We start from the raw sequence: 27,688 nt of genomic DNA on the forward strand, positions 1-27,688 counted from the left end.
CAGTTCTTCCCGCCCTGCCCCATGCTCACCAGCAGCCCTGCTCTGGGGACGGGGCAGGTCTCTCGGTACCTTTCACGGGGAATGTGCAGAAATGCCAGCTAGCAGCAAGTGAGCCAGGGAGGGGCAGGATGGGTGTGAGAGCCGAATTAACTCTCACATGCCCACAGCTGGGAGGGGCCCCTGGGCTCAGCACTTGACAGGGGCAGGGGGTCTGGCAGAACTGAGAGCCAGCTGGAAGTGGGCAGTGAAAGGAGGAGGGAGACAGCGCTGGCTACAAGCCTCCAGCATCCTGGCAGATGCGTTTCCCACTTCAAGCCTAGGGGTGCTCCCACCCTGCTGGCAGCTGCCTGGAGGGGAAGTGGCTGCAGATGTGCTTCTCCATCCCTCTGCTGCAGGTCTCCTGGGATGGGGGACCCACTGTCCAGTCCCCTCAGTGCTAGGGGAGTGAGGAACATGCATTCGGTAGCGCTCTGCACTCCCCTGGGACTATGCTCCCCCAGGAACCCCCAAAAGAATGATCAGCCCATTTGGGTGCAGAGAGGCAGCTTGGGCTGCTGATCAGGTTCTCTGCCGCACTAGAGGTGAGCTCCAGCACCCCCACCCCCGCCGTGGGACTGTCCCCGGATTTCTGCTGCTGGCCGGGAAGGAGTGGGAAGGCTCTGAAGAAGCAGGAACCCAGTGCACCCACTGGGTGGCGAAGTCAGTGGCAGCAGTTTTGCTTGGGTGACACACTGCGCTCCCAGCTGGGTAGCGTCAGCTGATCCGGGGTTCAGGCTCGGGTTCTGAGGCTTTGGCAGGGGGTGGAGGTGGTGCTCGCAGCTGCAGAGAGAGAGCGAAAGAGACTGATTACAAGGGGCCAAGGCCCCTGCACTGCACCCACGCGTTCCTGCTCCATGCCATCTCCCCACCCTCCCTCCCCATGCATGGGGCACATGGGGAGCAGGAACACACCCTTCAGAGAGGAGAAGCTGCTTCAGGCAAAGGTGTAATTACGGGGGCCCCTCCCCAGCTTCCAGGCTGAGGGACAGCAACGTCTGTGGTCCCTGCGGGAGGGCTGGGTGTTACAGGGATCCAAGCTCAGCAGAGATCCCTGGTTGCAGGCCCTCAAACCACGCAGCCACAATGGAGAGGCAGGGGGCAAGGGGGGACTCGCAGGGGGAGACTAGGGGAGAGAGGACAGGCTGGGGTGACTAGGGATGGATGATGGCTATGGTGCTAGCACAGAGCAGGGTGAGGAGAGTTGGACATTGAGGGGCAGGTAACGGGGTGACACTGCTGCGAGCTGAGGCACGCTCATGGCCCTCCCGAGGAAGCCTTTGTCCTCACACACCACTTTGTGAGCACCAGCCTGGGGCAGACGTGATTCATCCTGTGCCTGCAAACACTTACCGGGCGGATGCGTGCTGCTCCCAGGTCTGGAGAGCTGGGGCCACTGACTGCGCCATCCTGCCTGCAGGCTGGGAACACAGACCGGCGTTAATGGCAGGACACCGGGGTGCTCTCCACACCAGCCCAGCAGGGACTCCCCAGATGCTTGGCCCAGCCTCTTTCCACCCTCACCAGTTCCCTCCCACAACACAGACACCCCAAGCTGCCCTAGCAATACCCATCCCACCAGGAACCCTCTTTCCATCCATGGCTGCCATCGGGGGCTCTTGCACAGAGGAAACGCCTGCTGTCTCGCTGAGGGGATGTACTCCTGGAGATTTCATCACATGACAATTTTTAATTTCGGGAGATTCCAGGACAATTCGGGAGAGCTGGCAACTCTAGTCTTGCCCCCTTCTGAGCGTCCTATTTATGCCAATGCCCTGGAGCCATCTGGGAGACCAGCACCCCATGAAGCACTCACCTCCCAGCAGCACTTCTGGAAGGAGGTGGGAACCCAGCCCAGCACCGGGCGCAAGGACTGGAGGGGAGAAGGCCGGAGGAGATGGTGATGGGAGCTCCTGGAAATATAAGCACAGGCAGGCTGCGATTGAAGAATTTTGGGGCTTTCACACTACAGAAATTGCCCCCCCCTCCACACACCTTCCTTAGAGTGCCCCCACTCACAGAGACCCCTCCCACCCACCTGAGGCGCTGTGACAATTTCTAGAGAGGTGCTGAAAGCCATGGAACTGTAACGCTGTGCATGACGGAAGCCAGGCATTCACTTGCTATTACTTCAAGCTGCTGCACACTCAGCACCCTTACTTCCAGTGCCCCGGTGTGCCCCACGAAGCCTCCACCAGACCCCCAACATCCCAGCCATACATCCCAATCGCCGCAGCCCCCAACCTCACTCCACAGTTCCCTCCACACTCCCCATAGCCCACCAACAACTTGTCCACACCTACTTCTCCCAGGACCTTCCTGGCCATTTACTGGTCCTCCCCCCTCCCCGCCACTGGCTCAGCAATCCATTCCCATCTCAGGCTAGAGTGGCTCCTTTCATCACTTGCCCCACACACCCACAGCATCGTGCAGACAAAGTCCCTGGGCTAGGGGAAGAGTATCCCCATGGGAATTCAGTGACCATGAGCCTGGAGCAGAGCCTGGAAAGGAATCTTTATTCAAGGCAGTGCCCCCTCCTAGGTGTACAGGAGAACTCAATCCACACCCTGGTTTGGTCCTGGGAGGAACAGGGAACACAGGTGTGTCTACACTAGGGAACGTCAGTACTTCTGAAGCCAGCTGCCAGCAGCCATGTTAGCTGAGGAGGGCTGGGGACAGGGAGCCCTTGTTTGCCCTTACAACTGCTCTAGGCCACTGGCACGATGCTGGGAATTGGGGCCCGTGTCTCTGTCAGTCTATCCTGGAGAATGGGGGACAGACAGTCAAGCCCGAGCATGGCGAAGGGGGAAGTGGAAACCAACCTGCCCAGCCACTCCTATGACTCCAGTTATTTCTTCCACCACCAGTGAAGGGAAGACCCCAACGCGCCCGTTGAAGTCACCTTTCCAGAAGCCATCGTCCACTTCCCCCTCCTCTCTGGGGAGCACTCGGATTATGGCTCCCTCAGGGAAGGTCAGCTCCTCCACACTCTGCCCCTCGTAATCGTAGAGGGCTCGCACCAGCCATGCTGCAGGCAGCCAGAGAGAGCACACAGCTGCTCACCACATACAGACATTGAGAGCCTCTACCCGGCATGGGAGGGGCTGAGCCCATTCTGCAGACACTGAGGGACACTGAGGCAGAGGTGCCAAGGCTCAGTACACTAGGCAAATGCCGATCCCAGCTGGAGGCACTGGGGTTTTCAGAGGTGCTGGGAGCCCCCATCGGCTCTGCAGGTCAGAGGGAGCTGTGGGTACTGATCACCCCGGGAACCAGGCCCTGGGAATGCCCCATGGCAGGCCTGTTATGTCAGGGGCCACTCTTGGAAGCGCGCTGGCAAAGGTCCCAGGGGAGTCAGGCAGGAGCGAGCTCCTGGTCCCAGTCCTGTGGTCAAGCCAGCAGCCAGCCCCCCTCAGCCACGCTGCAGGCAGAGCTGCTGGTCCCCAGTCACCCAGGGACGGACCCTGGGAACTGAATTCCTTCCCCAGGCATATGTGCCCAGGGCACCCCTCTTCCCACATGTGGACACAGCCCCATTGTCCCAGTGCACCCACATGCAGCCCCAGGGCTTGCCACATACTTCCTGGCTCCAGCACCAAGTCCATGGACATAATGCTAGTGAGCTCCCTTTCCAAGGCGGTCTCGGAGGGGCCTTCCTGGCAGCTCCCGGTCAGCGCCCTGCGCTCACTCCCCACAACATCCAGGAACAGCAGGTACTTCTCAGGGACATAACCCACCTGCCCCGTCTGGTTCCGAGCCTGCAGACAGCCGCCGAGGGAAGGAGAAGCCAAGTTAGAAGAACCCAGCCAGCTCCCGGGGCCAGGCAGCAAGGACTCAGCCCTGAGCCAACTGAACTCCTGCACGAGAACCCAGGGCAGCCACCCCCAGGCTCCCTCATCCCGGCCCAGGCCATGGGCCAGCTCCTGGGTGGGATGGAGGCCTCAGGGAGCCAGTGCCTGGGAGAGAGGGAGGCCCGAGGGAGCCAGCATCCACACCCCATTCCCCAGCCCTCTCCGGCGCTGCCTCCAGCGAGGGAGGAGACTAGCCAGCTGCTGTGCTGGAAGCGGACGTTCCCACTTCATTTCTTCCCCTCCCTCATCATAGACACGTCCCCACTGCCCCACACCCACCTTGACCCATTCTTCCACATCGCCATCTTCAATGACCTCCAGCTCCTCGCCCTGGTGGATTGACAGCTCGTCAGACTGGCAGGCCTGCACAAGAGACAAAAGCCATGGGACAAGTTGGAAGCAGTGCTCCCTGCAGCCAGCCCCGGCTGCCAAGCCCCTGGACGAATACAGTGCCCCAGCCTAAGGGGGGAGGGAGCAGAGAACTTGCTGCCAGCAGGCACTGCCCCAGCCTGGGTCACAGGGCCCTTCACTCAGCACCCAGAGCACCCCAAAAGAGCATTGCATGGTTCAGAGGGCTCCTGGGTGATGGGCTTGTGTCCCTGGGGTGGGGGCCTTACCTGATACCCAAAGAACACCCTGCAAGTGGATGGGTAGATGCGGGCAGTGCCAGGGCAGGGACTGGCATCCTCAAAGAGCTCCTCATTGTCGTCATAATCGTCAAACTCTGCCAGATCGAACTCTTCTGCCTGGGGACAAACCCAGCATGAGAGAGCACCCCGCACTCAGTCGCCCTGCCACTCTCTGGGCACAAGGGGCCACCATAGGACCAAGGCGACACTCCTGGTCCAGGCCACCCCAGCGGCAGATGCCCCCGCTCCCCAGTCACCTGCACAGAGGGCTCCGCCCCACAGGAGGGGTGCTCTGGGCTCTCAGGGGCGGATGGGAAGCCAAGAGCGGAGGGGCAACTCTCACCGTGGGGGTCGACTCCTTGTCCGACTTGCGGGCCTCACTCAGCCGTCGCTCCTGCTCCAGCTCCTCCAGGACTTGTCCCATGGCCCCCGCCAGCCAAGTGTCCACGTCTAGCCCAGCCTGGCGCAGCAATACCAGCCGGGCATCGGCCTTTACTCTACTGACCTTAGGGACACAGGGAGAGCAAGCCCCAAGTCAGCCCAGGCCTCAGCACCTGCCATGGGCCTGGGCACCCAGCCAGCCAGTATGAGGAGTCCCTCCTGCCCCAGCAGCAGGGCTGGGCCAGGGGCTATCAGCTGGTGCCAGAGCCATGGGGCGTAGGGTTGCCAACTTTCTAATCACAACAAACCGACTGGACTTTTAGTGGCTTATTAAAATCTCCTGGATTGCTTTCAATAGCCACCAGGAGATCGAGGCCTATTCCAGTAGACTCCCGGCCAATCCACGAGGGTTGGCAACCCTAATGGGGTAGGGGTAGGGAGGGCTTGAGTTTTGTTCAAGTTGGAATCACGTTTTTATTCAATTCTACTTGTGTCTCCAAGGAGTAGTCCTGTCTCTGCTCCTCCCCCCTCCCCTCGAGTCCCCCATCCCTCCAGACCCCTGCCCCTCCAGCCCACCGCATCCAGTCCCCCTCCCTGCCCCTCCAAACCCTCTTGGATGTATTTTCTAAGAGTTCTGCTCTACGAACGATTTGAGGGGCAGATCTCTGGCCTGTGCTATACAGGAGGCTAGGGTGGATGATTCCAATGATCCCGTCTGGCCTTGGAATCTATGCGTGCGGGTGGAATACACCCCGGACCCTATTCAACCCAGACTAGAAGTATAACAGAATAATAGGGGACTAGGCGTACCAGATTTGCCTCTACATGAGCATCATCGTTCACTGTGGCCAGAGCAGGCTGCGCAGAGGGCTAAGAGTCTGCAGAACACGCAGGTGCTGGCAGTCATTCAGATGCATGCTGCATACACAGCAGGAGCTAGAGACGCCGGGCCAGGCTGTTGCTAGTGACATGAGTAGGGCCCTACCAAATTCACAATCCATTCTGGTCAATTTCACGGTCATAGGATTTTAAAAAGAGTAAATTTCATAATTTCAGCTATTTAAATCTGAAACTTCAGTGTTGTAATTGTAGGGGTCCTGACCCAAAAAGGAGTTGTGGGGGAGCAGTGGCACTGAAACATTTTAAAAAGTGGAGGTGCTGAAAGCCAGCCGCCCCTTACCCCTGTCCACCCGCCCACCTGAGGCTGGGAGCAAAGCCCCGGGTGCGGGACCGGCCACCGGAGCCCTGAGTTGCAGCACCCCATGCACTTCTAGTTCCTGCACCTATGTGGGGGAGTTGCAAGGTTATTGTGGTACTGCTACCCTTAATTCTGTGCTACTGCTGGCAGTGGTGCTGCCTTCAGAGCTGGGCAGCTGGAGAGCAGCGGCTGCTGGCAGGGAGCCCAGCTCTGAAGGCAGAGCCAGCAGCAGCGCAGAGCTAAGGATGTTATGGTATGGTATTGCCACCCTTACTTCAGTGCTGCTGCCTGCAGTGCTGGGCCCTGTCAGCAGCCGCCACTCTCTGGCCACCCAGCTCTGAAGGCAGCATCGCAGAAGTAAGGGTGGCAATACCAAGACCCCTGTAAAATAACCTTGCGACCCCCCTGCAACTCCCTTTTGGGTCGGGACTCCCAATTTGAGAAACGCTGGTTTTCCCCGTGAAATCTGTATAGTATAGAGTAAAAGCACACACAAGACCAGATTTCATGGGGGGAGACGAGATTTCACGGTTCATGATGCGTTTTTCATGGGTGTGAATTTGGTAAGGTCCTACTCATGAGTAAGAAAAAGCAATTCAAATACTGTGCAATGCTGCATGTGGAGCAGAGACCGGAGGACAGAGCCCACGGCTGCTCTGTTGGCTTGAGAACAGGTCACGGACGGGTAATCCCAGACCAGTGCGTCTGCTAAGGGGCAGAGGGAAGGCCAGGGCAACCTTGCTGATTCTGAGCAACACATGTGGCAAGCAGCACATTCTGTCCATGGCGCTTTTATGCTGCAGCATTATCAACAGAGTTGTCTGTGCATTGTAGGGCCTTGATGTTTCTGCCATAAGGGTATGACGTGTTGGGAACTTGTGTTACCCAGCCTGCTTGCCCCTCCTTGCTGCTGGGATTCACTTCCTGCCAGTCCTTCCCACTCCATCTGCAGGGAGGGCTCTGCTGGCACAAATCCTGGCAGAACAAGCTGCATACAGCAGCAGCAGTGCCGGGCGCACTGGCCAGCAGCACAGGTGGCTAATTGGTGAAAACAGCACGGGTGGTGCACACAGAGTGCACATGGAACAAAGCCAGTGGGACGTGCAGCCCTACTGACCTGCCCCCCACTTGCCAGACCCACCTCTGCTTTCCGGATGTTCTCGCTCACTTCTTCCATCCTCCTCTCCATGCCGGGTGTCTCCGCTTCAGGGGCCTGCTGCCTCCTGGCTTCCATCCTCTGCAGAACCTACACAAGCCCAGGCCAGACTGAGCCCCACTGCCACCAGGAGCTGCGGCTCCACTACGACTCAGCTGGCCCCAGACCCCCACCCCAGAGAGAGACCAGAACCACTGGGTGGGGCCTGCACTCACCTCCCTCCAACGAGGCCAGAGACACCCTGTCCATGCCCCATGCTTGGGGGCAGGGAGAAGTGGATGCATCCCCCCCTGGAAGCACAGGACAAGCCTTGCAGTGAAGATACTCCTTCTGCTCTGGGATGAACCCGGGGCTGGGGCTGAGCTGGGCAGCCCTGGGCACTCACCTGCTTGCCATGAGTCTTTATTTTGTAGTCTCTGGCCGCCCGGGTGGCCCAGCGCCGGGCCTCCTTCTCCAGCCCACTCTCCCCAGCGCTGCCACTCCTTGCCTCCAGGAGGCGCACCTAGGACAGAGTATCACAAGTCAGAGCGCACCCTGCTGCCCGCCCTCAGACAGGGCTCTGGTGTGCTTCTCTGGCTGCCTAGTGCCACCCTAGGGGAGCTCCGCACAGGGAATCCCTTGTCCCCAGTGCTGCACGAGCCCGGCCTCCCGCCTTACCTGGTCGGCGCCCGACGGCTGGAACTGCTGCTCAGGAGTCTGGGTGAAGGCAGTGTTATCCTGCAGGAACAGGAGGAGACTCTGCTCCCTGCACACCTGCAGGAGCAACAGGGGAAGGGTGAGCAGGCTGGCACATGGGCCCTGGGAGGGGATTGGGGTAGGGGCAGCCAGGGCCAAGCCACTGCTTGGTCACTAGGAACCCATGACCCATAGCAGTCCACATCCAAGCTGGGTGCAGGGGCACAGGCATGCCTGAGGGATGGCACCATGGCAAGAGGTGGGGGTGTGGGCACAGCCAGCACTACACAAGGTGTGGATATGGGATGGGACTGGCCCCTCCTTGAAAAGCAGGGTAGATCCCGTTACCTGTGTGGAGGCCTCCAGGATCCCCCGAAACCGCTCCTGCGTGGCGTGACAGGCCTCTAGTTCTGTCTGGCTGACTAGGGTCAGGTGGTCCCGGAGCCGCTTGTACAGGTCACCATCCAGGGTCTGGAAAAGCACAATCAGGCCAGTTACTGGGGGAAGTACAGGGTTGGCGGGACTCCCCAAAATGCCCTTGTCCACCCCCGAGAGAAAAGAGTCCTCCTCTGAGCTCTGCTGCACTCATCACACAGACCAGAGGAAAACGGATGGCTCCTCAAAGGAGAAGAGAGCTCCCTACTGCCAGTGGAGAAGGCAGCCAGTGAGTGGCAACGGGATCAGCTGGAGTGAGGTCTGCTCAGGGAAGGGGCAAGAAGGCCAGCTGGAGCTGGGGAGAAACGGGTCAGAGGTGCTCAGGGGTTCGGGTGGGTTCAGGCTGATCCGTGGTTTGCAGCTCCTGAGCCAGCCCTGAGGGACATTCTGGAAAGAACTGAAGGGACGGCTACTTGGCTATCTGGACAGGGCTGCACTTGGGGAACACAGAGCTTGCCTCTACGCTACTGTCCCAACACAGCATGAGCCTGCGTGGATTTCCCAGCCCCTGCCCTTCCCCAGCAGGGGTCGCCGTGGGAAGCAGGGCAGGTGTTCTGGCTGCAGGGGAAGTTCCCAGCTACTCCAGCCCCGGCCTGACTCCCCAGGGCGCACTGTGGGAAGCAGGGCAGGAGTGCTGGCTGAGGGGAGCTCACCATCCCAGCCTCTGCCAGTGAGGCTTCTGTAGTGCTGGGGAATCTCTTTTAGCCCACCTGCAGTCTCGCACCAAATGACGAACATGTTCCTCCCTGCTCATGGGACACAGGGCTGGGGCTGCCCATTGGCAGCAACCTTGGACTCCTCCCCTCCCAGAATCACAGCGGTTCCGCCATGCCTGACATGCAAGAGAGGAGTGGGCGCTGCATCCCCAGCCTGGGAGCAGGTGGGTACGTGCACCAAACCCTCTGCGCCAAGAACCACCCCCTGGTGCTCAAAGGCAGAGAGCCCAGGGGGCAGCTACGTGGGAGAAAAACCACACGTTGCCCCAGACACTGGGGGGCCGAGGCAGATATGGCCTGGCTTCAGGTCTCAGGGGAACCTCGACAGGAGGGAGGGGCCTTCGCCCAGCTCCAGACCCAGCTGCACAGCAGATGCTTTCCAAAGCAAACCTGGAACTCCAGGGCCTCAAGCCCACCACCACCCAAAGCCTCTGTTCCCAGCTCTGCCACCCTCCTGGGCCAGGGCTAACAGGCTCCTGCCTCCTCAGTGGCCTACATAGGGAACCTCCACTGGCCCCAGGATGCTGTTGCCCTAGGGAATCCGGCAGAAAGAGGGGCCGGGACACCCAGCGAGACAGCAACACAGCTGGGAACAGCCTCAGGATTCGGGGTTATTAGTTTCCCCTCTAGTCACTGGACCCCACCTCCCGTCCCTAGACTGGCTCCTTAGGGCAGGCAGGAGCATGAGTGCCCCAGCTGGAAGAGGGGCTGGCTAGCTGGCTGCAGGGCGAGGCTCTTCTACCTTCATGACGGCAGGCAGCTCGACGTGGTAGTAGTGCCCCAGGTGGGCATTGGCAGCTCCCAGCGTCAGCAGGTATTCGTTCCGTGCCATCACCAGCTGCTGCGAGTACTCGGCCAGTTGCACAGAAAACTGCGGGTAGGGGGCAGAGCACGGCCTGGGTAATGGGGCAGGGCACGGCCGGCTGCCCAGTGCCCTCTGCAGGGCTTCCCCCGATCAGCACAGACATTCCCCTCTCCCCACAATCAGTCCCTCCCCTAAAGGGCTCTACCCTCCCCTCATATGGTGTCCTGGGGCCTCCCAGCAGGCCCTGTACCCAAAGCACCACCCCTCCTACAGGAAGAGCCAGGCTTTCCCCACTGTGCCCGCCAGGCCCCCTCAGCTAGAGGCTCTGCAACAACTCTGACCTTGGTGCTAAGCTTCTGCAAACTGGCCTTTGTGTGGAATATGCCATGGTCACTCTTCCGGAGCCTACAGAAGGGACATAGCCATCAGTGCTCTGGTCGTTTCCCCTTCCCACAGGCCCCTCCAAGACAGGCACACCGGCCCCACACCGAGGGAGCCACCCCTGCAGTGGGAGCTCTCTCTAGGCCCCACAGAGCACCCTGCTCTCTTGGGTTGCAGCCAAAGGCAGAAGTGGGTGGTCAGGAGATCCCCTCCCCAGAACACAGTGGGATCATGCACCCTGGGACCCTCTTAACAACACCCCAGGCACCATGGTGCCCTCTACCAGATGCCCTTACAGCCCCCCGCCCCCCCGGCCCCTACCCACAGGGCAAGTGCCGCTCGCTCACCGGGCCTCCACATCAGCTGCTTTCTCCTTGGCCACCTCGCTGACGCGCTGCAGATGCATGTAGTGCTTCTTGGCTTTGCCCACTTCCTTCACCGTCTCCAGGAGCTCTGCCTGCACCCTCTGCAGCTGCTCCGTGCTCTGCGACAGAGAGAGGGTGTGAGCCCCATAGTCAGCCCTCCCGGCACCTGCTCCCTGCTTTGGGAAGCCCCCTTTGAAGAGCAGAAGGTTGGGGCCTGTACCCCCATCTCTCTCTCCCCACCCAGACTGTACCTTCTTGAGCAGGTGCTCCTTAGACAGTCGGGTGGTTTTAGCCACCTCCAGACTCAGGCTGCGGTAGTTCTCTGAGGCTGCCACCCGGGCCTGCCCGGCGCACATTGTGCTGTCAATCGCCCCCTTCCAGACAGCAAAGGCACTCCTGCAAGGAACGGACACCGGAGGAAGCCTGGCTGCATCCATGGAGCAGAGCAGCCCCTCTCCCACACACTGGCCCTGTACATGCACCCTGTCTCTCACCCCCCCCATCTCCACAGGAGTTCCATTGCACCTGGATGGCCAACCTGCTCCAGGGACCCCATGGCTCCCAGACCCTGAATGGAGAGCCCTGGGTGCTGTTCACAGCCTGGCACAGCTGGATCTTCCCTGGGTTTCTGCCGATGTGCAGTCCCAGATCTATCTCAGGGCCATTATCCAGCCCTACCTCTGGAAGTGGCAAAGCCATTTCCTGAGCTTTTGTCCACCCGCCTGAGTTGCCTGAGCCCCAGCCACATCCTGCATCAGCCCCGCTAACGACTGGTCATGCTCGCAGGCCTTGGCAGAATCGCTGCTGTCCGGCTGGGTCGGGAAGCCCTGTCCCTCAGGATCTCACACTGCTTCCCAGAAAGTCTGACCCAGAAAAACTCTGTCATTACAGCACGAAGTACCCCCCACGTGCTTCTCCACAGCCCCTGCAGAACATGACATGGCCTAATGCTGCATGGTCTATGACAGCTCCCTCCCCAGCTGCCTTCCCCCTCATGCCCACTCCAGCTCCTGGCTCTCCCGTCCCACTGGCCTCCACTCAATAGCTTTGGATTTCTCTCTGGCCCTGGACTTTTCTCCTCTCCCCATCAGCAAGGCAGGACACCTCCACCTCTGAAGCACCACCCCTGCCCTCCCCTGTGCTGAGACCCTCTCCGAACCTTCCTCTCCTGTACCTTTTCCTCCTCATCCCCACCCAAGCCCCAGCACTTCAGACCCAGGCAATCCTCAAACTTGGGCTCCCAGCAGGCATCACAATGCAGGGGACAAGAGCTCCCATTTTAAAGCCCTTGGGGGCAGAGGCAGATTAGCATTTTGAGGGGCTGTGGGCCAGAGCAAGTGGGGGCCACTCCCCCCTCTTTCGCCTGCAGTCCCCCCACCCCCCTCAGCATTCCTGCTGGGGAAATGAGGTTGGGGCTCGCCGGGGTGCTCTTGCCGGGGAGCAGGAGAGGCCCCTACACCCCAACCCCATTCACCAGCAGGAGCACTGGGTGGGTGGGCAGAGCAGGGCATGGGGGCACCCATTTTTCCAGGGCCCCCCAACTGGCATGGGCTCAACTGGCGCAGTAGCTAATTCGTCACTGCTTGGTGGGTTGCTCCCATGAGCCAACAGGTCTTCTCTCCCTTTTCTTTATACTTCAGCCACCACGCTTCTAGGGGTGGCTTTCACATCACTCCTCTCTGCAACTCCTACTGCCTGTACTGGGCTTCCTGCATCTCTCTATGTCATTGACTCTTGCCCCTCATGTCTCCCAGGTGAAAACCTCTCTGCTCTCCACTGCCCCTCTCGTATACCAGAAAATAAATAGCTCTGGACAGTGTTTAGTGGGAGCACCTTCCCCCTGGAATACCAGAGTTCTCAAGAACACCACACACATGCACTCCCATATACACACGTGTGCCACTGCAGTGCATGGTTAAACTCTGCTGCGTTTCACCTCAGAAGTAGCTAAATTTTCATGGCAGATAAGGGACTCTCACACAAGTATCACTCGTTCTCTAAATGTAGTCACCTCTGGGGTGAAACATGGCAAAGTTTAACAATGCACTGCAATGCCACGCAGCCTGTTTGGGGAACAAGAAGCGAAGAAAAATTCCATTGTGATGCAGGCAGGTTGTGCCAGGGTCCTAGGCCTTGCTGAACACTTGCTGCATAGCTAGAAACCAGTCTTGCTTCCCTGGATGTTGGCATCATCAAAATAGATGTTAGATGTGAAGTTGATAAGAATGTGTTTAATGTTTTATAAAATACTTGTAGGATGCTGCATGTATTGTCCTCACTCAGCTACGCCCCATGTTATAAAGTGATAGCAAGCATCTGCATTGTAAACCTCTGTGACTGCGTAACTCACCACACAGGAAAAAAGCCTTGTGTAATGCAAATGATAGGCTCTAACAAAATGTTAAATCCTGTTCCTTAAACGCAAAGGAGCCATTGTGTGAGATCAAGGCTTACAAGACCAAGTGCTTTCCTTCCCCTCATCCCTGAAAAAGGGACCTGCATGGGAACTGCTGCGATCGGTTTGATTTCTGAGGAAAGATATAAAAGTGCTTCATGAGGAAAAATGACCATCTCTTTGCTTCTTGAAGCAAACAGTCCCAGGGCCAGAGACTCTATACTGAAGTGAGAGATCCTCCAGGGTTATTCCTGGGCTTGCCCAGAAAGACATTTTGAATGGACAGATTACTACATCTCTGTCATCTTTAGGAATCATATATGGTAACTCACTTGTGTGTACATTTGCTTGCTTCAACCTGTAAATAACCCATTTCTTTATCTAAAGGTTTATTAACTAGGAAAGTTTATTACAGGATTGGCTACCAGCGTTGTCTTTGGTGTAAGACCTACAGTACCAGTTGATCTGGGGGTAAGAGACTGATCTCTTGGGACTGGAAGCAATCTGAATATTTTGTGATTTTTTATTTAAGTGACCATTTATCACTAAGTCCACCTTGTCTGGGTAGCAATGCAGATTAGAGAGTCTGAGGGGACTGTCTGTGACTCCATGGAGAGACTGGTACAGTGATCCAGGAGTTCACAGTTGTTATGGAGTTGGTGAAATCTAATTATAGAACAAACCACCAGCTTGGAGCGTCTGCCCTGTTTCTGACAGTCTGCCCTCAGTTGGCACTCAGTGTTGTGAGCCTCCAGACACCCCTCTCCAGTTCAAAGGGGTAGAAAGATAATTGCCCACTTTCAGTACCAAGAAATTCCAACGGCCAAGGCACAAAGACTGTCTGCACCAAGCATTCACAGCTCTCTCCCCAAGGTTGGCCTAGCACTGCTCCAGCTCTGCCTCGGCTAGCAATGGCAGAAGGACCCATGATGGCTATACAAGCATGAAATGGCCACAGGCAACTCTACACAACTGCTCCCACCAGGGTACGGGAACCAGGATCTGTGGAACAGCACGGAAAATGCTGAGGTTCTACTCTAGCAGCATTAGCTACCAGGTGTCTCCCGCACCAAGGCCCAGCTACACCGTTCTCCTTCCCCAACATCCCCGTAGATCTACACCCTGATACAGAGACCACCCTGCCCACAAGACCTAGCCACACCCCCTCTGGGATCTACACCATGACAGACACCCCTGAACCCTAGACATCCCCATGTCCCCCTGCCCTGACATCCTGGGGGATGTACACTCCAAAACAGACACCCCAAGAATCTAGCCTCTCTCCCATGCATTGTTCCACTGGGATCTAGCCCCCTGCACCTACCCACATGCACTCTCGGTACTCCTCGCTGATCAGCTGCCACTGCAAGGCCAGTCTCCGCAGAAGGGCAGGGGGTCTCTGCCCCGGTGCAGCTGGGATGCAGCACCACCGCTGCTCGAGTGCTGCTCCATCCCCCTGAGAGCCCCCCAGCATAATTCCCTGATGGCTGAAACTCTGGGACGTTCAAAATGGGGCCCGAGAGTGAGGCTGCCAAGTCCATGTACAGAACCAGCCAGACTGTCAGTGTTGAGCTCAGGAACCTCCGGCTGGTTCAGCACTTGCACGTGCCAGGCCATGCAAGGAGGCACCTGACAAAGATTTCAGGAACCTCACTGCAGACCCCATTGTTTACATACTTGCCTTGAAATAGCTCTGATCTCCCAACAGCGAGCGCTCCTGCCCCATTTCTCACAGCGCCCCCTGCTGGGAGAGGCTGGAGCCAGAGTACCTGGGAGCTCCCCACAGCCAGTGCTCCTGCCCAATTCCTCACAGCACCCCCTTCTGGGAGAGGCTGGGCTGGAGTACCTGAGAGCTCCCTACAGCCAGTGCTCCTGCCCCATTCCTTACAGCGCCCCCTGCTGGGAGAGGCAGGGGCTAGAGTAACTGGGAGCTCCCCACGTCCAGCGCTCCTGCCCTATTCCTCACAATGCCCCCGGCTGGGGGAGGCTGGGGCTAGAGTACCTAGAAGCTCCCCATAGCCAGCGTTCCTGCCCCATTCCTCACAGCACCCCCTGCTGGCAAAGGTGGGGAGCAGTTGTGATAATTAGGCCTACAAACATATCCTGTTTGTGAACCTAATTGTGGGAAGTGACTGAAAGTTTATGAAATGTTCCGATAACAATGAAGATTGATTGGGAAAAGGTGCAAAAGGGAGACAGGGAAAATGAATGAGTCCAAATAAAAAGGCCTCCTGCTATCACTCAAAGATTGGGCTAGGATCAGGCCTGGTGAACAAGAGAAGTGTGGGACTGGAAATCAATGGACCAAAATCGGTGTGTTGGCAATATGGTTGCCAACTTTCTAATCACACCAACTTTAACACTCTTGTCCCACCCCCTGCCCGTCCCGTCCCGTCCCTTCCCTTTCCTTTGGCCCTCCCCCTGCCCCGCTCCTTCTCCATGGCCCCACCCCTGCTCACTCCATCCCCCGTTCCTCCATCTCTCGCTCTTCCCTACCCTCACTCACTTTTACCAGACTGGGACAGAGCGTTAGGGTGCGGGAGGAGGTGAGGGCTCCAGCTGGGGGTGTGGGCTCCGGGGTGGGGCCAGAAATGAGGGGTTCAGGATGTGGGAGAAGGCTCCAGGCTGGGGCAGCAGGTTGGGGTGCAGGAGGGGGTGACGGCTCTGGGGTACAGGAGGGGGCTCTGGGCTGGGGGTTCAGGGTGCAGGCTCTGGGAGTTTGGGTGCAGAAGGGGGCTAAGGGCTGGGGCAGGGTATTGGGGTGTGTGTGCAGGCTCTGGGAGGGAATTTGGGTGAGGGGGCGGTTCCGACCTGTGGTAGGGGTTTGGGGTGTGTTTACCTCGGGCAGCTCCTGGAAGTGGCAGGCATGTCTGGCTCCTAGGCTCAGGGGTGGCCAGAAGGCTCTGTGTGCTGCCCCTGCCTGCAGGCTCCACCCCTGCAGCTTCCATTGGCCACGGTTCCTGGCCAATGGGAGCTGCAGAGCTGACACTCGGGCTGGGGGCAGTGCACAGAGACCCCTTGCCACCTCTGTGCCTAGGAGCCGGATATGCCAGTTGCTTCTGGGAGCTGCACGGAGCCAGGGCAGGCAAGGAGCCTGCCTTAGCCCTGCTACACTGCTGCCTAGACTTTGGCCTATTAAAATCTCCTAGATCGCATTTAAAAGCCACCGGGAGATTGAGGCCGATTCCAGGTGACTCCCGGCCAATCCAAGAAGATTGGCAACCCTAACTGGCAATTAGACCTAATTGGCGACCAACATACTGAGAGGATGGGCTAGTCTGCACCATCATTGCTTCTTGTGTTCTCAGAAAGAAACGTCTGGGGTTGGGGGGGTTGGCACAGGGGGAAAGCTGGCTACTGAGACACTGGCTGGCTGAGAAAAGGGAAAAAAGAGTGAGCTTCGCCATCACGGCTGCTACCCCAACTGTCTCCTGGGACCCCAACCTTCTCAGTCCTAACCCTGAGAGCTGTCCTGACCAGATCAGACCAGAGAAAGGGACCCACATGGCCTCACTGCCTCCACCAGCTCTGGCTGAATCCCAACCACCACTTGGGATGGGAGACTGCTTCTCCCCCCTTCATGTGTCCTTTTTCTTCCCTATCTGATTTCTACTCTATCCTCTTTTTTTCTCCCCCTTCTCCTTTTTCCTTCTGTCTAATACGAGTCTGGCTTAACCGGACAAGACAGCATATTTTGCAACACTTCTGTGAGCCTGGTACCAAAGAGGCAGCTCAGAGCAATGCCCTAAACAGCCTGATACTGGTATTCGTTTGCCAGGTCTCAGGCAGCAGTTTTGTTCCAGTAGCGAGGCTGCGAGTGAAAGTCAACACCAGAGCCAGAAGCTGCATTTTCTGCCCTCGCTGTTCTCATCTCTCCCCTTCGGTGTGTGTTCGGCTTGTTTTGTTTTCTAGAAAACAGGATCAGGCTTTAACTACAGCTCCGCTAACTTCTCTTTTCCCCAAAAGGCCAGTTATTACCGTCTCTGATACCACCTAAGAGACTCCAGCAAGGGGCTTTTCCTTCTAAAGACTCTCCAGCTAAGCGGAAGGGACCCGGGGATGTGGTTACACTGACAGCCTGACTTAATACTTCACATTTCAAACACTTGAACGGTTTTTCCTCCTTTGCTGAATCTCCAATAACAGGCTGTTTAAAGAGGTGTTTCCAGGGTAAGATGCAGGCTGGGGTCTCTGGGCAGCAAACTCCGACCCGTGTAACCCTGGTTAGTGCTGGACAGTGAGTGGGTCACGTTAACAACTCTGATTCTTTGGGCTCATATATTCACCTAATTTAACAGAACAGAGCTCCCTGGACAGCCAGCTCTGCTGTCCTGCTCCCTACAGCGCCCCCTGCTGGGAAAGGCTGAGACTGGAGTGACTCTGAGCTCCCTAGAGCTGGTGTTCCTATGCTGTTCTTTATAGTGCCTCCTGCTGGCAAGTCCAGGACTAATGTAGCAGAGAGCTGCCCCTGGCTGGAGCTCCCTCATAGCCCCAGACGCTGACTGCAGGGCAGCCCAGCCCAGCACAAACAGCACATGGCTAGCAGGCTCAGGCCCCAGCGAGCTGTCCCACCTGGAGTCATTGGTCTCACTTCGGCCCCGCTGCCAGTCTCTCTTCAGGAACTGACTCGCCAGCCTCTGCAGCGCCTGCAAACAAACCCTAGATCAGCCACCACTGTGCCTCCTCTCCCGGCCCCACCTGGGGCTCCCAGTCAATGAGGGGAGGGGGCTTCTCCCTGGCAGGGCTCGCACCCAGGGCACCAAGTTCCTCTGCCTGCTGGTTTGTTCCCAGCAATGGCCCACTCAGAGAACAAAACCATGGCTGTTCCTGTGCACACTGCACAGGCCCCAGCAATGCCCCCAGGGCAACTTCCCACACCAGGACAGTCAGGGGAATGAGCACGGCACTGACTAGGGCTGTGCAGTCATTCAGCCGTGTACAGAGTCAAGTGCATTGTCTCTAACCATGATCCCTCCCCCCTCCGCCCTCCAGCGTCTCCCTCTGGGTGAGACCAGCAATGGAGCAGCGAGGAGCTGGCACTAATGCACCTCTCCTTCCAGCGCCTCCTGCTGGGAGAAGCCGAGAGCTCCCCATGGCCAAAGTTTGGCCACTGCTCTCTGCCAGGGACTCTGCCCTTTTGGGCCCTTTGCTGCCTGCGACAACAATGAGATGGGAGTGAGAAATGGAGGGGCAGTGCAAGTGAGGGGACAGAATGAGTGGGGTAGGAGGCCAGCAACAGAACGAGGCAGCTGGAGAGCGAGAGAACAAGCATCTATTACAAGGGAACCCTGGTCTGCAAGGGAGGCAGAAAACAAGGCAGCTGAGCGGAGCAGGGGTGATGAAGTCACAAACCAAGAGCAGGCCTATGCTCAGAAGGCTTCACCAGGGTGGTTATAGCGCTGTCCTACACTGGCAACGTGCTTCTCATGCGGACGCAGCTCAGCCTGGCAAACTGCATTTGGACTAGCCCAGCTTAATCCAGCCCCCTCAGTGAAATAAGCCACTCCGGCAAAGATGCAGTCTGCTGGTATGACAAGGATTTGTGTTATCATCGCAGTGCAGCTGTGTCTGCACTAAGGGCCTGGCTGGCACCACTTGGGCTATAAAAATCCTGCTGACTGACATGGCTAGGCCGGTGAAGTCTGTTGTAGAGACGGGCCAATGGCACAATCAGCTGCATCCTCGAGGCAGGACTGGGTGGGGGCAGGGAGGGGCACCAGCCACTGAGACGAGGAATCCAATGGAGGGCAAGAGGCCAGCAGTGGCCCTGCTTCCAGCACTGAGAAGTATGTGGACAGCTGGCACAGGCTCCTGAGGGGGCTCAGGACCTGGCACAGCCCCCTCCAGCCCAGGGTTACTGGCTTGACTGCACAGCCACCTTACACATTATGAGCACTCTCAAAGAAAGCAGGTGGCACATCTCCCTCCTGAGCACCACGCAGAAACACAGGCCTGCTCGAGGCAGGGAGCTTGGCAAACTCTGCTGAGGCTGTGGCATTATTACGCAACTGGTTGGCAAGACAATGCCCATTCCCTTCCGATGCAGCAGGCGCAGCTCATCCCCTCTGTGGCATCCACTAAGGGCTGTCCATGCAGGGGTGTTGCACTAGTTTAACCCAAGACATGAAACCCTCGTGTGCATGCTCTTATTCTGGTTTAAACCAGCCTTTTGTCTGTTTCAGTTCACTTGAGTGGGGACAGGTACAGGCTACATGGAAACAGGGCTGGCGCTTCCATTAGGCGACCCTAGGCGGTCGCCTAGGGCACCAGGATTCGGGAGGCAGCATTTTGTGCGCTCCCCACAGGGTGCACGGGAGCTTCCGGTTCTGCTCCCGTCGCGCAGCCGAAGAAGGACCTTCTGCCGACGTGCCGCGGAAAACAGTGGCAGGCAACTGAGCAGCTCAATGACTGCTGCTGTCGCCTGCGGCATTTTGGCAGAGGATCCTTCTTCGGCAGCGCGATGGGAGTGGAACCGGAAGCTCCCGCGCACCCCGTGGGGAGCGCACAAAATGCCGCTCCCCAAATTCTGCCTAGGGTGCCAGAAACCCTGGCACCGCTCCTGCATGGAAGTGAGCTGCTCGGAAAGAGAAATTGTCCACAGCAGGGTCTGCACCACTTTAACTACACCACTTTCACAACCAGTTCAAGTGAACCCAGGACATCCTTCCTGTGTGGTCACAGCCCAAGGAACATGGACGTCACACAAGTGACACCTGTAGCTACCAGGCGGCCTGCATGTCACCTCCAGGAGGGGCCCCATTCTCCCAGTGAGCTCGAGAGCACAGAGCCCCAGGGAGGAGGTGGGAGTGGAAGAATCCAGCTCTGGCTGATGCTGGTCGCACAGTCTCTTTGGCTAAGGTGACTGACCCGGTGAGCCCCAGTGCCCACAGGGTCCAAGATCTTAGATGTTAGAATGTGCTGGCTCAGCTGGTAGAGTCAGCAGCTCTCAGGAGTCTCCTAGCAACAGGACACTATAGAGCTGCTACCAGGGGACCACAGCGAGATGTCAACCTGGACAATAAGCCTCTGAATAACGTGATCTGGAAACAGAACGGTCCTGCTGCTCCTGGGCCTGCTCACCCACTGTGGGGGGAAACAAGCACTGGGATTAAAGCAAATAACAAACAGTGGCAGTTTTCGGGAGTGAAAGCAGCTAGAGATAAAGGAGCAAGGTCAGGGCTCTCTGGCTAAACTGGAGAGCCAGCGGCGTGCCAGAGTTCAAGGCTATGAAACAGCTCAACCAGTCAGCCAATTCACTTGCGCCTTCCAAAATATTCTCCCCCAACCCCAGACTAAACCCAAGACATGTCAGAGCTGGAGGAGGGTCTAGGGGGTTTGAGGAGCGACAGCGAGTTCCCTTCTCTGCCTCATCTCTCAAGCTCGGCTGAGAGTCATGACTAGCTCGTAGCATGGGAAAAGGTGCCTAGCCAGGCTGCCCCAGGGGCCAGTTCAGAAGACTGTGTAGCAGCCTGGCAAATGGGGGCTTGCTGACAACACAGAATGATCTATTCTGTGGTAATCAAGGCTGAGAGATTCAACCTAGGAAATGGGACATGGCAGCAGATGGAATCAATACAGACAGGTGGAATGCAACACACAGCGGGGCCACATCAAGTACTCACACACTGCTGGGCGGGGAGTTAGCAGTAATCTCTCGAGCTAGGCCTAGGAATCAACGTGGGCAGTGATGACGTCTGCTCAGCGCCCAGCAGCAGCCAGGAGAGAGAAGAAGAAGTTAGGTCGGAGCAGGGGCAGGCTGGAAATAACACAGGAAGGATGTTGTGTGCACAGAAGACACATCTGCACTCGCTTGCCTACCCACCTCACCAGAGGAGCGGGCAAGACAAGGAGGCAGGCGGCCGGAGCAGCTGTGAGAGGATGCAACACAGATCAGGGCCCTTTCACTTTGGAGAGGAGAAAAGAAAGAGGCCACAGACAGGCCCCAGCCTACAGTCACAGGGGCACGCAGCCCCCCTCTCTGGGGTGTCCTCATCACCCCATCCCCTGTCATGGGGGCACGCAGCCCCCCTCTCCAGGGTGTCCCCAGCACCTCCTGCCCTGTCACACGGGCATGCAGCCCCCCTCTCCGGGGTGTCCCCATCACCCTGTCCCCTGTCACAGGGACACACAACCCCCTTTCCGGGGTGTCCCCAGCATCTCCTGCCCTGTCACGGAGGCACGCAGCTCCCTTCTCCAGGGTGTCCCCAGCACCTCCTGCCCTGTCACGGGGGCAGGCAGCCCCCTCTTGGGGGTGTCCCCAGCACCTCCTGCCCTGTCACAGGAGCACACAGCCCCCTCTCGAGGATGTGCCCAGCACCCTATGCCTTGTCACAGGGGCACCCAGCCCCCTCTTGGTGGTGTCCCCAGCACCTCCTGCCCTGTCACAGGGGCACACAGCCCGCTCTCGGGGGTGTCCCCAGCACCCTATGCCTTGTCACAGGGGCACCCAGCCCCCTCTCAGGGGTGTCCCCAACACCTCCTGCCCTGTCAGGGAGGCACCCAGCCCCCTCTCGGGGGTGTCCCCAGCACCCTATGCCTTGTCACAGGGGCACCCAGCCCCCTCTCGGGGGTGTCCCTAGCACCTCCTGCCCTGTCACAGGGGCACACAGCCCCCTCTCGGGGGTGTCCCCAGCACCTCCTGCCCTGTCATGGGCTAACCTCTCGGCGGTGTCCCTTAGTCCTGATTCCCTGGAAGAAGCCCGCATGTGCATCTCTCTAGGGTGTTTCCAGGTGCCCTACTCAAGCTTTGCTCACTGCGCTCATCCACTTGGGGATACTGTCTCGGCTCCTGGCCAGTGGTGCCATCAGCACACACAGAGGGCCTCCCAGTCTCTGTGTAGCCTCCTCTCCCTCCACCTGCCCTTCTTCATTTCCTCTTGAGTGAAGGCAATTTGAACAGGGTCTGGCAGCAATCCTACCCTCCGTCACGCGGGCAGGCCCCATAGCCTCATGATGTCACCCTTAGGAGCCCCAGCTTCCTTGTTAGTCAGCTCCTCCTCAGTGCAGCCACGTGTCTAACCTCTCAGGCATCTCACAGTCCCACCTCAGAGCCAATGGGGCCAGAGCCTCCACCAGCCCCGGCAGCAGGACTGCCACTTGCTGGTGGGTCACATATCTTGTCTTCCTTCCGCTCACGGCACAGTCCTCAGCCACCCACGTAGCCACCTCTGCGCTCTTTCAAGAGAGCTTACGCTCAAGCCCCTCTGGGAAGTCTGGCCCACCAAGGGCAATGAGCACTCGGGAACTCTGACCTTTAACACCACAGGCTGACCCAATACTCCTCCCCTCATTCCTTCATGCCTGCCGGCTGCTCCCTTCACTCCTCCTGTCTCCATGAATCCTTCTCTTGTTGAGTCTATCGCACTCTCACTATTACCCCCAGCTCTTTGCAGCACGCGTTCTCTTTCCACCCTTTCAAACCCTCTCCTGGTGCCTTCAGGTCTCTTCCCTTCCTCCCCTTGCAGTCTCAGCATTTAGTTCTCCCTTGGGGGCTACAGTTTGGATGGGCTGGTTGTACTTATTGCCCTTTGTAGCAGAAGCTCTGTACCAAGAAAACACAATGTAATACTGGATAACAAACACTCCTGAGAAGGCCAGTTGGAGGCTTTCATTGCCCAAGGACCAGGTGGCACATGAAGTAAAAAGGCTAACGTTCTGAATGAATCAAAGGAAAGGATTCTCTGCTAACCTATGGAACTCACTGCAGCAGGACATTTGAGGCAAAACGCTTAAGAACAACCAGCCACTTAAAAGAGCAGCACACACCATGGCCCTAGCAAGGAGAACAGGAAAAGTGGGCCCCATTACCAAGTCCTTGAAAGATTCTAGCCATTCCATATCCACTCTCAGCAAGAGGGAGATTGGACTGGAACTTTACAAAAGGATTCTCCAGCATCAGGGCACAAGGTGAAGCTCAGCCAGGCTCAGAGAGGAATTTGCTTCCAAGGGGTAACACTGTGCACACAACACATAGCATGATGGGCATTTCACATTTTACATCAGACCAGTGACCTGCTTAGAAATTACAGTGCCTCTGTTTCTATTGCAGATGGGAGGGAGTTATCAGGGTGGGGGAAATCGGAAGGAGGAAATCCAGAGTAAGGGGGATGGGGAGCCAGCTGGGGGAGCTGTGAGAGTGCAGGAGGCATAAGGGTTTTGCTGAACGAACACAGACTCCTCCTTGGGCCCAGTTCTACAAACACTTAGCCTCAGTCATGGCTTGGCTGGCTCCAGTGTGGCCGTGTGGGCAAATTACTGCAGGATCAAGCCTTCTCTAGATATTTCGATTGCACTCACCGCCATGGTCTCTCTCTAGTGCTGGAAGAAAACAGCCCAGCAGAAGGGACCGGATGCCCCTGCCTAGGAGTGGGTGCAGAGTCATTTATCCTGGATGCGTCCACATGTGTGACCTACGCCCAAGGGGAAGCTGGTGAGTCAGGTGGGAGCAGGAGGAGAGGAGGGACAGCAACACCCACTGCTGGTGGGACTCACCAGAGCCGTGAGGGTTAAACATATGCCTCCACCCCCCTCTGGCAGTCTCCTACCCAGCACTGCAGGCAGCAGGACGGAGAGAGCAGAAGTGTGCCGTGTCAGCCTGGCAGAGACCAGAGACCAGGTGCTGAGCATCCCTGCTCCACGTGGCTGTTATGCCCAGAGCTCTACACATCACCCAGATGGTCTCCCCAGTGACAGCTCCGTGCTGGTGCCAGCTGACACCAGAGGAGGCATCACTGGTGGGCAAAGTAGCGATGGAACCTGGACACTGCATTGCCCCAGCTCAGGTACCACTGGCAAAGGAGGGCTGACTCACAGCCGGTCCGGCGGAGGAATGGCGAGAGCTGCCCGCTCAGCTACACCACGTCCAATGCTAATAGACCCTTTTGGACTCTAGTGGAAGGGTCCAAGCCTGCAGAGTTCCATGGGGACGGAGGGACCCAGCACCTTGCTGGACAGGGCCCAGCCTGGCTTTCCCCAAACTTCAGCCCAAAGAATAGATGTTATGACATGTGACCCAAACACTGAGCTCCTGCTAACAGACCTGACTCGTCCCTGGGCTTTGGGCCTCCCTCGCATGCATTCTGATGGTTCCATGGCACCCATGTGCCCAAATAACCAAAGCCTGGGAGACAAGATGATGACAGCTGCACATCTTATCCTTCACTAGACCCCCCCAGCAGCTCTGGAGATCATTCCACAGGTCAGAAGAACACTGGCTTCAGACGGATGGAATAGGCCAGACTCGTTCCTCCCGCTTGGCGTGATGTTACTGTGAGCTCTGAGCCATGATGAACAGACCATGACTAAGGCTGGTTGCCAAACTGTTTTGATTTCTTGCCCTAATTGCCTTTGAGTCACCCCTTCCATGGCCTGTGATTAGCCCCTTGGGATTCAGATTACATACACTGGCACCGAAATGCGCTCAGTGATGTCTCTGAACAGAGGCCGAGGCGTGGCCCCTCCTTACCTGCCCATACTCCCGTTCGATGGCAGATCTCTGCTTGCTGTAGGACCTGCAGGGAGAGCATGTGGTGATAAGTGGCAGCATGCACATGGCCCAGGACATGCTCAGAGCCCCTCACCCTTCATATGTCAGCACGGCCTCGTTGCAGCTCTTCATGCACCCTGCACGGCCCCTGGGACACCACACCCATGTGTCCTGGGGACTGACTGCATCAGAGCTGGTAGAAGGGCATGGAGCCTTTTGCCTCCACAGTGCCCATCCCAACACACTCCAGGTGATCAGCCAATGGAAGCTGTTCCCATGTGAGGGCCACTAAATGGCCCACAGGTGGAACAAGTGACTGAGTCCCAGCTCAGTCCCTGGTTGGTACATGTCCTCACCATGTAAAGCACCATCACAACCGGCACCAGCCAGCACAGGCATCAAATGAATGGGCTAACCTCGGGGTGGACCAGGGGGAGGGGAGACTAATGGGCCCCGCAGATGACACACCGTGTGAGGGTGGGGTACCGGAAGCATATTGCCACTGCCTACACCATACAGGGCTGAGGGTTCTGTCTCCAGCCTTGGCAGTCAGTGACCTCTTAGTAGCTGCTAAATACATTTTAGATTACCGTCGCTTTAACATATCCCCACTACTGCTGTCCCCCACCCTGCATTCCCGTGGGTCTCTTCCGGCACCATAACCAGGAGCTGCTGGTGAACAGCACAGGCTGCCCAGAGATTTCCTGCTTCTCAGCTTTGTCTCCTTCCCCTACTGTTAAGAAGGAAAAAGACTCCACCTAGCTCATTGCCCAAACGAGGGATGTCCCAGGGGAAAGGGTACAGCCTGAGTTTGCAAGTCTCAGCCAGAAGGATCAGCCTGGGGGCCTGATGCGAGGCATAAGGCACAGGACAGCCACAGCCACTCTCTGCTAGTCTCTGATCCAGGCCAGTTTTGGCCTCTGGTACCTGATGTCTTCCAACAGCTCTGTCTCCCGCTGCTGCTTACTCTGCAGGCTGGACAGCTGTTCTATGAAGCGCACTTTCACCTCCTGAGTCAATTTCACCTGCCAAGGAAGGAGTTCTTAGGTCAGGGCCCGGACTTGTGCTCTGCAACCCGGGCCTCACACCCTCTGCAGCAACAGCGACCTCCCCAGATCAGCTCGGCGCTGTCCACACCACAGACCGCTACCCGCGCACGGTGTGGCCTGACTTGCAGACACCGCAAAGCAGGAACCCAGGACTAGCCTGGAAAAACAGGAGCCGAGGGGACAGGGTAGGGTGCTGCAGGGCCAGGGCCGAGCGCGGCCACTGCCTATCGCCTGGATCCACAGCCCGCCCCGGACAGTGCCGGTCTGGGCACCGGGCTCCTCCGCCCCGCTCCCCAGCCGCGTCCTGACCCACCTTGCGGGGAGGCGGCTGCATCGTCCCGAACGCGCTGCGCCGCGCCGCGTCCTGCAGCGGCCGGGGTTGGGGGGCAGCCCGGAACTGCTAGGATCCGCCCCCGCCTGCCGGCTCCGCCCCCGCCCGGCCCGGGCTCCTCCCAGGCGCCGGGCGCAGCTCTGCGGGCTCAGCCAGAGCTTCTGGGCCGTAGCGTATGGAGGGCAGTGATCCCAGGCGGGGGCTTGGCCCGGACCGGCGGCGAGGGGGTGCCGCTGAGCTTGGCACAGAGGGAGCCCTGGGCACAGACTAGCAGGGAGGGGGCGCTGGGCTGCGCACAGAGGGAGGCCTGGGTACAGACCGGCAGGGAGGAGATGCTGGACTGGGCATAGAGGGAGCCCTGGGCACAGACCGGCAGGGAGGAGGCGCTGGACTGGGCACAGAGGGAGCCCTGGGCACAGACCGGCAGGGAGGAGGCGCTGGACTGGGCACAGAGGGAGCCCTGGGCACAGACTAGCAGGGAGGGGGCACTGGGCTGCGCACAGAGGGAGGCCTGGGTACAGACCGGCAGGGAGGAGATGCTGGACTGGGCATAGAGGGAGCCCTGGGCACAGACTAGCAGGGAGGGGGCACTGGGCTGGGCACAGGCAGAGCCCTGGGCACAGACCGGCAGGGAGGGGATGCTAGCCAGGGATGGGTGCCCTGGAAATACTGCTTGGTGTTACTTTTACACCTGTGTCTGTTCTGCCTGGGGCTCTGTGCCCGTGGCTCTACTCTCCCTGTTGCAGGGAGGGGGTGCCGCAGAGCTTGGCACAGAGGGAGCCCTGGGCACAGACTAGCAAGGAGGGGGTGCTGGGCTGCGCACAGAGGGAACCCTGGGTACAGACTGGCAGGGAGGAGACGCTGGACTGCGCACAGAGGGAGCCCTGAGCAGAGATCGGCAGGGAGGGGGTGCCGCTGAGCTTGGCACAGAGGGAGCCCTGGGTACAGACCGGCAGGGAGGAGGCGCTGGACTGGGCATAGAGGGAGCCCTGGGCACAGATCGGCAGGGAGGGGGCACTGGGCTGGGCACAGGCAGAGCCCTGGGCACAGACCAGCAGGGAGGGGATGCCAGCCAGAGATGGGTGCCCTGGAAGTACTGCTTGGTGTTACTTTTACACCTGTGTCTGTTCTGCCTGGGGCTCTGTGCCCGTGGCTCTACTCTCTCTGTTGCAGTTCTCGGTGCCAAGGCAGCCCCAGGTCTCTCTGGGGCAGCTGCATGCCCAATATCCATGCAAGGTGCTCACGGCCCTGTCTGGTTGCCTGGCCCACTCCTGCCTCTGCCTAGCAGAACCCATCTGTTCTCTCTCCATCTCATCCCGTTGGATCCCCCACACCAAGGGCTCTGGGGACCAGCTGGTGGGACAGGCCTCTGCCTGGTTGGGAGGGATCTCATCTGGAAAATGTACAGTGGGGCCCCCAGCAACCCTTCCCTCCCCATCAAAACCAGTTTGGCTACAACATGTGCTTGCCTGGAGCTAGAGCTCTGCCCCAGGTAAGCCCCTCACCCTGCCCTGGCCCAGAGGTGGGCACAGTGTGGGACTCACACATACCTGAGTCCTGCAGGAGCTGGGCCCTTGGGGTGACTGGCTCTGGCTCTCTTCTGATGTTGTGATACTCCATAGAAAAGTGAGGGTTGGCACATCTGTGCCAATACGGTTACAAGGGAGGGGCAGCATGACCAACACAGAGGACATCCCTCCAATTACGGGGTGGGTAAGAGCTGCAGCTCCTGGTGTGGTTCCAATTCCTGGGAGGCTCCTTGGGCCGGGAGTCTGGACAAAACTTCCTCAATTAGCCTAA

General features: G+C 58.3%; 1 protein-coding gene across 3 annotated transcripts; it reads right to left on the reverse strand.

Annotated features, from left to right (window-relative positions):
* Positions 1–667: 667 nt before the first annotated feature.
* FCHSD1 (FCH and double SH3 domains 1) lies at positions 668–25,938 on the reverse strand. 3 transcript variants are annotated; one of them, XM_050963160.1, is made up of 20 exons: positions 25,871–25,938; positions 25,436–25,533; positions 24,488–24,533; positions 17,596–17,669; positions 10,880–11,024; positions 10,611–10,747; positions 10,224–10,287; positions 9,820–9,948; positions 8,275–8,397; positions 7,909–8,004; positions 7,637–7,753; positions 7,237–7,341; positions 4,860–5,021; positions 4,505–4,633; positions 4,167–4,250; positions 3,617–3,794; positions 2,859–3,064; positions 1,853–1,949; positions 1,390–1,457; positions 668–819 (listed from the first exon to the last, which is right to left on the reverse strand). In XM_050963160.1, the coding sequence occupies exons 1-20, from the start codon at positions 25,889–25,891 to the stop codon at positions 754–756; spliced, it is 2,145 nt and encodes a 714-aa protein (XP_050819117.1). In that variant the 5' UTR covers positions 25,892–25,938; the 3' UTR covers positions 668–753. The 3 variants fall into 3 exon arrangements, with proteins under 3 accessions (XP_050819117.1, XP_050819118.1, XP_050819119.1); XM_050963161.1 differs by lacking the exon at positions 25,871–25,938 and adding an exon at positions 20,646–20,717 and having other exon boundaries at positions 25,436–25,488; XM_050963162.1 differs by lacking the exon at positions 25,871–25,938 and adding an exon at positions 20,646–20,779 and having other exon boundaries at positions 25,436–25,450.
* Between the last annotated feature and the right edge of the window lie 1,750 nt (positions 25,939–27,688).

This window comes from Gopherus flavomarginatus, chromosome 7 (assembly GCF_025201925.1).
Source record: "Gopherus flavomarginatus isolate rGopFla2 chromosome 7, rGopFla2.mat.asm, whole genome shotgun sequence".
Classification (NCBI taxonomy): Eukaryota; Metazoa; Chordata; order Testudines; family Testudinidae; genus Gopherus; species Gopherus flavomarginatus.